The 11,507-nt window shown below is 42.8% G+C and overlaps 1 protein-coding gene across 2 annotated transcripts; it reads left to right on the top strand.

Annotated features, from left to right (window-relative positions):
- The first annotated feature begins 7,934 nt into the window (after positions 1–7,934).
- LOC121987183 (GDP-mannose transporter GONST3-like) lies at positions 7,935–9,356 on the top strand. Of its 2 annotated transcripts, none has more exons than XM_042541075.1 (2): positions 7,935–8,074; positions 8,154–9,356. In XM_042541075.1, exon 2 carries the CDS (start codon positions 8,176–8,178, stop codon positions 9,286–9,288), a length of 1,113 nt encoding a protein of 370 aa, XP_042397009.1. In that variant the 5' UTR covers positions 7,935–8,074; positions 8,154–8,175; the 3' UTR covers positions 9,289–9,356. The 2 variants fall into 2 exon arrangements, with proteins under 2 accessions (XP_042397009.1, XP_042397010.1); XM_042541076.1 differs by having other exon boundaries at positions 7,963–8,074; positions 8,176–9,356.
- The last annotated feature ends 2,151 nt before the right edge of the window (positions 9,357–11,507 follow it).

Raw genomic sequence — 11,507 nt, 5'->3', positions numbered from 1 at the left:
GTTGATTGCCATATGAGGGTGGTCACATTCCGGCCTCCGAACCAACCCTCGTGGGATTTCACTGCATCAGAGACGGCGGCATATCAACAATTTTGGTGATTCAGGCTCAAAAGTTGTTGTCACTGTTAGGATCTCTTCGTACGGCTAGAGAGGGGGTGTGAATAGCCGACCCCAATTCGATCGCGTTTCTTCCTACGATTAGGTTAGTTGCATCGGAAATACAAGGAAGAAACTAAGAAGAAGAAAGCAAACCTCAAACGCAAGGATGTAACGAGGTTCGGAGATGAACTCCTACTCCTCGGCGTGTCCGTGAGGTGGACGAGCCCTATCAATCCGTCGGTGGATGAGCCCCCGGAAAACCGGCTAATACAATATACTCCTTGTGGGTGGAGAAACCTCGCCACAAACGTTTGCAACAGCAGACTAGAATACAAGGAATACAAGTAGAAAGACAAGAACAATGTATAAACACTAACTCGCCTTCTCGTCGACTGCCTGTGAAGCAACAACTTCTCAGATCCAGCATCTAGAACACCAGCTTCTGACGATCAAGTTGTGCTAGAAGAAGTAGAAGAAGAAGAATCTTAAATCTTACCTTTATACCTGCGAAGAAGAAACAACGAAGAAACTAGCCGTTGCGTCGCAAGAACTCGATCGTGCGTGGACCGATCAGCAACATCCTGATCGATGCGGACCAATCGGAAGAAGCCTATGTTCGATCGGTCCATGGACCGATCAGAAACCTCTCTGATCGGTCCACAGACCGATCAGATTCCTGATCGGTCCCACGGACCGATCAGGGACTCTTCTCGCGATCTTCGCCGATCGGTCTCCGGACCGATCGAGATAACCATCGATAGCATATCGATCGATCACGATCGGTCACCGCACCGATCAGATGAGCCATATCATTGGATCGATCTGCGGCCGATCCAAACTTTTCGACCCTAAACCTAAGGCTTCCACACCAACATCCGGTCAACCTTGACTGTTGGTACATCATGCCTAGCATCCGGTCACTCCCTTGACCGCTAGCACTCCCGCTAAGTGTCCGGTCAATCCCTTTGACCCACTTAGACTTTTCAACACCAAGTCCGATCATCCCCGATCCATCCGGATTTTCCTTGCTCGTTTCACTCACCGGGACTTTCCAACCGCCTAACATCCCGTTAGGACTTTCCCACTACCTAACATCCCGATTAGGACTTTCTGGGTTCACTCACCGGGACTTTCCACACCGCCTAACATCCCAGTTTGCCCGGCTTCACTCACGGGACTTTCATACGCCTAACATCCAGTTAGGACTTTCCCACCGCCGGCTTCACTCACGGGACTTTCCAACTGCCTAACATCCCACTTAGGACTTTTCTCGTGCCAAGCTCCTGCTTGGACTTCTCCGTGCCAAGTCTCCATACTTGGACTTTTCCGAATCAGTCCCAGTCTCCTTGACTTTTGCACCTAATCTCCCAACTTCTATTCTTTCCCAATGCCAAGTCTCCATACTTGGACTTTTCGCGTGCCAAGCTCCCTGCTTGGACTTTTCCAGTGCCAAGTCTCCATGCTTGGACTTTTCGCGTGCCAAGCTCCCTGCTTGGACTTTTCCCGAATCAGGTCAACCAGGTCAACCTTGACCTAAGGTTGCACCTACAATCTCCCAAACACCTATTCTTGTCAAACATCAAGAATAGAACTCTCTCACGAGTGTCAAACATCAACATGCAACTCAACTAGGTCAACCTCGACCTAAGGTTGCACCGACAATCTTCCCAAGTCAAACATCAAAATACAACTCGAGTCAAGTCACCTCGAGTCGGGTCAACCAGGTCAACCTTGACCTAAGGTTGCACCAACAGTCACAAGGCTGTCAGGGTTTTCTATTATCTTTGATTAATATTGAAGACGGCAGTAGTTCTCAACTCTCCGACGTTCCAGTAGTCCGAGAGTATCCGGATGTATTTCCAGAGGAGCTACCAGGTTTGCCTCCTAGAAGGCAAGTGGAGTTTGCTATTAAGTTGATTCCGAGAACCGCGCTGATATCGAAAGCTCCTTATCGTATGACACCAAAAGAGTTGAACGAACTGAAGGTTCAACTCTAGGAGCTTTTAGACAGGGAATTTATACGCCCTAGTGCTTCTCCATGGAGTTTTTCGGTATTATTTGTCAAGAAAAAAGATGGTACTCTGAGGTTGTGCATAGATTATAGACAGCTGAATGCAGTGACCGTCATAAATAAGTATCTCTTACCAAGGATCGAATATTTGTTTGATCGGCTCAGAGGTACCTCAGTATATTCTAAGATTGATCTGCGGTCCGGATATCATCAGCTAAGAGTCAAAGAATCTGATATTCAAAAGACAACATTCCGTACCAGATACGATCATTATGAGTTTTTGGTAATATCATTTGGGCTTACCAATGCTCTAGCGGTATTTATGGATTTGATGAACCGTGTCTTCCTGGAGTATCTTGATCAATTTGTTATCGTTTTCATCGATGACATATTGGTCTATTCGCGTTCCGAGGAGGAACATGTGCAACATCTTCGCACAGTCTTGGAGACTCTTCGACGACATCAGTTATATACGAAGTTCAGCAAGTGTGCCTTCTGGCTATCTTCAGCCGGTTTTCTGGGTCACGTGGTTTCTAGCCGAGGTATTTCAGTAGACCCTCAGAAGATCGAGGTTGTCACCAGTTGGGAGCAGCCGAAATCAGTGCAAGAGATCTGTACTTTTTTGGGACGAGCTGGATATTACAGACGGTTCGTCAAAGGTTTCTCCTGGATTGCTATGTCGTTGACTTGGATAGAAACTTGCGAGACCAGCTTTCAGAAGCTGAAGTGGAGATTAGTGTCGGCACCAGTTTTGGTTTTACCTTCTGAAAAGGACGGATTCGTATTCTACACCGACGCATCTTTTCAGGGTTTGGGTGTTGTTCTGATGCAGCACGGCAGGGTAGTCTCCTATGCTTCTCGACTGTTGAAGGAGCATAAGAAGAACTACCCAGCTCATGATCTGGAGTTGGCCACCATTATATTTTCTTTGAAGATTTAGCGGCATCATCTGTACGACATTACCTTTGAGATTCTCACGGATCATAAGAGTTTCAAATATCTGTTCACTCAGAAGGAGCTTAATCTCCAACAGAGGAGATGGGTGGAATTCTTGAAGGATTACGATTATACCATTAGCTACCACCCAAGGAGAGCTAATGTGGTTACCGATGCACTCAGTAGGAAGTCCAGAGGGACTTTGGCTTGCCACCGAGCTTCAGTCACGGACTTGATTTAGGGTTTTTCTGAGTTGGGCCTTCAAGAGCAGGGACGGATAGAGCAGGGTATGTTGGTTACCATGGTTTCTCAGTCGTCGATCAGGGCGAGGATCCGAGAGGTCCATGCCGGTGATCAGCATTTTCAGTTCATTGGCAGCCAGATAGCTTCCGGGCAGCAGACAGAGTTCACCCGAGATGATGCGGATATTATATATTTCCGAGACCGATTATGTGTGCCTCCATCTTGTTGGTTGCTACTCAGAAAACCTAATGGTTCCACTGTACAAAAATTTTGTACAAAAATCTGAACTTTTTCCTAGCTACCATGTGTTCTTTTAAATTAAACTTGGATCGCCTGCGGAACTTAACACGTTTGATCCAAAGTTTAATCTATTTGTTCTTTTAGGTTTAAACTCGGATCTCCTGCGGAACTTAACACGTTCGTTCCAAATCACCTAGGTTATTAATTTCATTAAATATTAGTTTCCAAAATTGGCTCCCAGTACTGACGTGGCGAGGCACATGACCTTCTTGGATATGAGAACAACCACCACCGACTAGACAAAGTCTTTTAAGGAAAGTTAATATTTAATTTCCTTAAATAACTTTAGGTCAACCGAAAAGAACAATCAAATCACAAGGAAAAGAAAAAAAAACAAAAGAACACAACATTGAAAACAAATTCAAAATACTAGAATCGCATGCCTCTTGTATTTGGTATTATTTCCAAAAATAACTAGTATGATGCGGAAAGAAAAAATACTAGTTATACCTTTTAGAAAGACCTCTTGATCTTCTACCGTATTCCTCTTCTAACATCGGACGTTGTGTGGGCAACGATCTTCCGAGATGAGAACCACCAAGCACCTTCTTCTTCCTTACAAGTTTCGGCCATCAAAACTTCTCTTAGGATGAAGAGGTTCGACCACCACCATCATGCTCCAAGGGATGCTAGAAACAAAGCTTTCTTTCTCTCCTTCTTCTTCTTCTCCAAACTTGATCCGGCCACCATATGAATCTCCACAAGAAGGATGAGGTTCGGTCATCAAAGAGAAGAGAGGAGGAGAGGATGGCCGGCCACACCAAGGAAGAAAAAGAGGGAGAAAATAGAATAGAGTTCTTCACCATGAAGTCTTCTCTACCCCCTCTTTTATAATTCTTGGTCTTGGTAAATAAGGAAAATTTAATAATAACTTCATTAATTCTTTTGCCATTGAAAAGGAAAATTTATTTAATTAAAAAATAATTTTTCTTTTCAATTTACAATGGCCGGCCACACCATAAAATTTCCAAGTAACTAAAATTTTAAACATAAATTAAAACTTCCTTATTTGCTTCCGGAAATTTATAAAAAATTTCTCCAATAATTTTTCCCTTCATGATTGGTTCATAAAAAGGAAATTTTATAAATTAAAATCTTTCTTTTAACATGTGGATAAAAAGAAAGTTATCTCTAAAAATTAAAATCTCTTTTAATCTACAAATAAAGAAAGATATTAAATCTTTTCTTAATCTTTTGTAGAAACTAATAAAAGAGAATTTTTAATTTTTAAACTTTCTTTTAAATAATAAACATGATTAATAGGAAAGTTTTTACCAAAATTAAAATCAACCTTTTAATCTACAAATAAGGAAAGAGATTTAGCTCTTCTCTTAATCTTTTGTAGAATCTTATAAAAGGAAAGATTTAAATTTTTAAACTCTCTTTTAAATCATGTTATCCACATAAGAAAAATTTAAAAAATAAAAATCCTTTAAATTTGGACCGGCCACACCAAGTTTGAACCCAAGCTAGGGCCGGCCACCTTGAAGCACCCATGAACCAAACTTTGGCCGGCCCTAGCTTGGTCTCCGAGCTAACTTAGTCGGCCCCTATGGGATGGGTAAGAAGGTGGGTATAGGTGGGTATAGTACTCTATAATTAAGAGGCTACGATAGGGACCAAGAGGAGGAATTAGTTTTGGTCTCCCGATAAAATTAAGCATCCCGTGTTCGCCCCGAACACACAACTTAATTTTATCAATAATAATTCATTCCACTAGAGAACTATTATTGAACTACCGCACCAATCCCAAATTACATTTTGGGCTCCTTCTTATTATGAGTGTGTTGGTCTCCCTGTGTTTAAGATAACAAATGTCCACTAATTAAGTTACTGGCAACTCACTTAATTAATATCTAGCTCCAAGAGTAGTACCACTCAACTTCATCGTTATGTCGGACTAAGTCCACCTAAGTCCACCTGCAGGGTTTAACATGACAATCCTTATGAGCTCCTCTTGGGGACATTCTCAACCTAGATCACTAGGACACAGTTTCCTTCTATAATCAACAACACACACTATAAGTGATATCATTTCCCAACTTATCGGGCATATTGATTTATCGAACTAAATCTCACCTATTGATAAATTAAAGAAATAAATATCAAATATAAGTACTTGTTATTATATTAGGATTAAGAGCACACACTTCCATAATAATTGAGGTCTTTGTTCCTTTATAAAGTCAGTATAAAAGAAACGACCTCAAATGGTCCTACTCAATACACTCTAAGTGTACTAGTGTAATTATATAGTTAAGATAAACTAATACCTAATTACACTAGGACCTTCCAATGGTTTGTTCCTTTCCATCTTGGTCGTGAGCTACTGTTTATAATTTATAAGGAACCGATAACATGATCTTCTGTGTGTGACACCACACACCATGTTATCTACAATATAAATTAATTAAACAATTACATTTATCATAAATGTAGACATTTGACCAATGTGATTCTTTTTTCTAGATAAATGTTTATACCAAAAGCTAGGCTTTTAGTATATATCCTAACACATCTCACCCGGTCAGGGAGGAGTTACTTCAGGAGGTTCATCGCTCCCGATTTGCTATCCACCCAGGCGGAACCTCCATGTATTGAGATTTGAGGCGTTCCTACTGGTGGAGCGATATGAAGAAAGACATCACAGAATTTGTAGCTAGATGTCTTGTCTGTTAGCAGGTGAAGGCTGAGTACCAGAGACCTGTCGGATTACTTCAGGGGATTCCTATTCCTGAGTGGAAATGGGAACACATTACCATGGATTTTGTGGTGGGTTTGCCTAGGACACGACGAGGTCATGACGCGATTTGGGTAATCGTTGATTGATTAACCAAATCCGCGCACTTTTTAGCAATCCGGAAAACTGATTTCCTAGATCGATTGGCAGATCTGTATTGCCGGGAGATCATCATATTACATGGTGTTCCTTTGAGTATTATTTCGGAAAGAGATCCTCGATTCACGTCCCGATTCTGACAGAGTCTGCAACAGGCCTTGGGCACTCAACTCTGTCTAGTACAGCTTTCCATCCGCAAACAGATGGACAGTCAGAGCGGGCCATTCAGACTCTAGAGGACTTGCTGAGGTTTTGTGTATTGGATTTCGGAGACAGTTGGGAGAACCATTTGTCATTGGTAGAGTTCACCTACAACAACAATTTTCATTCGGCTATATAGATGGCACCGTTTGAAGCATTGTATGGTAGGCCTGTCGAACACCCACCCTTTGGGATGAGGTTGGGGAGGCCCAGTTGCTAGGGCCTCATAGAGTTTAGCATGAGGCAGAGTTAGTCCGTACTATCAGACGGAGGATGTCAGAGGCGCAGGACCGCCAGAAGAGTTATGCTGATCGGAGACATAGACCTCTGGAGTTCTCTACAGGCGACCATGTATTTCTGCGAGTCTCACCCACGAAAGGGGTGAAGAGATTTGGCCTCAGAGGTAAGCTAGCTCCGTGCTACATTGGATCTTTCCAGATCTTGGAGAGGATTGGAGTGGTATCTTATCGTCTGACACTACCACCGTCCCTGGCAAGCGTCCATGACGTATTTCATGTGTCTATGCTGAGGAGATACATACCCGATCCAGCACATGTGCTATCTGATATACCAGTTCCCCTTCAGTTTGACGCTGCCTACGAGGAGGTTCCAGTACGGATTCTGAACCATAAAGAGCGTTGGCTGCAGAGCAAGACTATCCGACTGCTTAAAGTCGGATGGCAACATTATTCAGACGAGGAGGCTACCTGGGAGCTCGAGGATACGATCCGAGCTCGATACCCCCACCTTTTTATTTGAGGTATGTGAGTTAATTTTCGTTCAACATTTATACTATCTATTTGTTGTTAATACTTACTGATGGTAGATAATGAAAATTTGGGGATCAAATTTTTATTAGTGGGGGAGAATGTAAAATACCGAAAAGGGAAATTTTTCAGAATTTTTAGAAATTTTTCGAGAATTTTTCAGAATTCGTATGACGAGTTTACATGGATAAATATTAAATTCCAAAAAATCCGAATTAAATATTTGATTTTTCCTCTTTATTTTCTTTTTCTGTTTTTTATTTTTCTTCTCCCCGTCGCGACGCTAAACCCGTGCCCTCCTAACCTCTCGCGCCGAGCAATTTACAGACAATCAACGAAAATACCACATCCTAACTTTCTCTCATCAACTTTTAAACAGATCAATAAATATTTTAACTTTTAAAACTAAGATATTATTTTTAGTTTATTTATATATTTAATATATTTGCTTTTTTTTACATATTGTCCGTCGAACACAACTACGACTCTGAACATTTGTTTTTTTTTTTTTTAAATTTAGAAGCAAAGCTTAGCACGATCAGAGTTGGAAAAAGGAGGCCAATGTGGCCAACTCGCCGTGCAGTCCAAATTCCAATCTGTCCATGGTTGACTTTTTGTAGTCTTCCCCCATCCCTGGAAGAAGAGCCATCTCCCCTGTGCCTCCGCCTTTGATCCACGGTAAAGAAAACTCTCCCCTGTTCGTTTCTGTTTGTTTTCCCCCCTTTTTTTCATTCAAAGAATCAAATTCTTGGTGTAGAATTCTCTGTGTTCTTCCGCAGATGTCGACACCCAAGGCCGCCGCCGCCGCCATGCAGATCGGCGCCGACCTGCCGCCGCCTCCGAAACCGGGATTCCTTCAGCTACTGGCCCAGCAAGCCTCCGTCTACGGCGTCGCTGCCGGCTACTGCATCTCCGCCTCCCTGCTCTCCATCATCAACAAGTGGGCCGTGATGAAATTCCCCTACCCCGGCGCACTCACCGCCCTCCAGTACCTCACCAGCGTCGTCGGCGTGGCCCTCTGCGGCCGCCTCGGCCTCCTCGACCACGACCCCCTCAACCTCCGCACGATGTGGCGCTTCCTTCCCGCCGCCTTCATGTTCTACGTCTCCATCTTCACCAACAGCGAGCTCCTCCTCCGCGCCAACGTCGACACCTTCATCGTCTTCCGCTCCGCCGTGCCCCTCTTCGTCGCCGTCGGCGAGACCCTCTTCCTCCACCAGCCCTGGCCCTCGCTCCGGACCTGGGCTTCCCTCGCCGTCATCTTCGGCGGCGGCGTCGTCTACGTCGCCACGGACTACCAGTTCACGGTGACGGCTTACGCCTGGGCCGCCGCCTACCTCGTCAGCATGTCCGTCGACTTCGTCTACATCAAGCACGTCGTGATGACCATCGGCCTCAACACGTGGGGCCTCGTCCTCTACAACAACCTCGAGGCGCTGCTGCTGTTTCCCCTGGAGCTGCTGCTGATGGGGGAGCTGGGCCAGATCGAGGAGGCCGTCGCCGGAGCTCGAACGGAGTGGTTCTCCCCGGGCGTCGTGCTGCCGGTGGCGCTCTCGTGCTTGTTCGGCCTCTCCATCTCCTTCTTCGGCTTCTCGTGCCGACGGGCGATCTCGGCGACGGGCTTCACGGTGCTGGGGATCGTCAACAAGCTCCTCACCGTGGTCATCAATTTGGTGGTCTGGGACAACCACTCCACCTTCGCCGGCACGCTCGGCCTGCTCGTCTGCATGTTCGGCGGCGTGCTGTACCAGCAGTCGACAACCAAGCCTAAGAAACCGGAGGCCGCGCCGCCGCCGCCGCCCGGCGATGATGATGAGGAACAGAGGCGCCTGCTGGAGGGGAACAGCACGAGCAGTTCATCGTCGGAGCTGGTGGTTGTTTCCGGAAAATGACGATGTTTGATCTGCCAAGTTTTAAAATTTGTTGTTCGATTAATGAGCAAAGAACATCGAGATCTCAATTTGTTTGTTGATGATTCTTCCCTGGCTGTAGAACATTTCCATAATTAAAAATTATCTTGACTCACTCACTGTAGAACAGAACCAAACCACATGTCATGCAGACAAGATCGCTTAATATAGAAGTCCGCGGTGATAGTTAAGATATTAGGTGTTATCACATATGAACTTAGGATTTAAATTTAGCATGTTCGAGTATGTTTTCCTCTTATATCTTATCACTAATGATTAATAGTCATCTGTGATTTACTTCCTCTATGTTGGTCTAAAGACGAGTTGATGGAAGTGCTGGAGGAAATTCGGACAGATTTGATGTTAAGCTTAATAATAATTTGTTTATATTATTTCAATATATATAATTAATTAAATAAATAAATTTAAATATCTCGTTTTATTAAACAAATAAATTTGAATATATCTATGTATTCAGTTTGTTAACGTTCATAAATAATATTGGCCATGTATATATTCATGAACTTCATTCGTGAACTATGTTCATTGATCCTGTCCGGAAGTAATGAGGATGAACTGCCAGTGATGTAGCGTGTAGATTGACGAGCTCCAAGAAATTCTGAGAAGAGAAGGAAATCGTTAGTAAATAGGTCAAGGAGATCTTGGTACAGCTACTCCGATGATCAAGCCAGAAATGATGGTGGCACAAAGATGATAGCAAGTAGTAACAAGTAGAAGAAGATGTGTAGATGCGCGTGCGCATACCTATGCCAACGGAGGACCCACTTTTATAATTTGTAGGTCCAGTGCAGTTGATAAGAAGATGGTAAACTGCCCTGAAAAAATAACAGGATACCTTTCTCGAAACTTATCGCTTTAATTAAGATAAGCACTTTACTAAAATAAGCTAAAATGCATAAATTAAAAGAGGTTATCGATTTTTACTTGGTTACAATCGGAGAGGTTATTAATCCATGACATTGAAAGCACTAATCAAATTCTTCTTTCGTCGTAAGGGGAGAAGCCTCTTACAATTACAGAACTTGAAAATAGAAATATAATTCGAAGTACAGAAAGTATTGTACTAAAAGAAGAAGATCAAGACTTTATTTATAGTCCACTGGTCGAAACTGAACGTTTGTTGATGTGGCACGATCTAGGCACCCAGACCCTCTTCGGGCACACCCAACGATCTAGGCAAACTCTATCTCCAAGCAACGACTATGCAATGGCCAAGTGATAAGGTTTAATTTTATCCATCTTCGGGTGCCCAAACCGATGCTAACGTAGACCTAGAAATTAATCCACAGTGTCTAGGTGCCTATTCAGGCACCCTAGTGGTCCAGGGTGTTGCAGCAATTTAGGTGCCCTAGGTTTTTATGTTTGGGCAAAAGTTTAAGTTATCTTGGCAAACTAAGTGTGATCTTGGCAAAAGAGAAAAGTCCAAGGATGAATATTAGCGGTGTAAATCCAAGTATATAATCTTGGTAACGTAAGTTCAAGTATGACTTGACAATGGATGAAGTCCCGAAGGTGAGGAGCCTCTTGGCAAAGGAAAACCCGACAACAAGAACAAGGTTGAAGGAAGCTCCAGAAAATAAGACGTGAATGACAGGGAGACATCCGAGGGACGCGAGGTTGATGGAGAAAGCTAAACAACTAGATCTATATTAGTCGGACGAGGACGAGTGCCAAGTGACTGTAGGGTAAAATCCTAAATCCTATGATTTTAAAATTTACTATAACAGTACTATTCAAAATAAATAAATAAATTTATATTATCAAATTCAATAATTAATTAAATAAGTTTAAAATGTAAAAAATTTAAATAATCAAACAAATTAAATTTATAATGAGAACTCAATAATATCTAAATAAATCAAACTCAAACTAATCAAATTCATAAAAAAGAAACCAAATTAAATTTGAATAATTATTTTAATTGCTTAATTCATTTTAGACTCAACTTGACTCAATTTAATTACCTTACTAAATAAACTTGAACACCTTGAAATTCAGCTCAGCTCAACTTGTTTACCGACCTAAATGTTCTAAACTGGAATCTGCATCTTAACCTGTATGAATTGAAGTGCCTACCTAGAGCATCTCAATCTTCACTGGAGTATTCAGAACAAACTGCAGCAAGTCAAACCATTTGGGAAGAAAACAAAGACATGAAGAATCAAACGTGTGATCCCTCA

This window comes from Zingiber officinale, chromosome 5B (genome assembly GCF_018446385.1).
Source record: "Zingiber officinale cultivar Zhangliang chromosome 5B, Zo_v1.1, whole genome shotgun sequence".
NCBI classification, from domain to species: domain Eukaryota; kingdom Viridiplantae; phylum Streptophyta; class Magnoliopsida; order Zingiberales; family Zingiberaceae; genus Zingiber; species Zingiber officinale.
The sequence above is the reverse complement of the archived record's forward strand: the minus strand, read 5'-3'. Positions and strand labels throughout refer to the sequence as shown.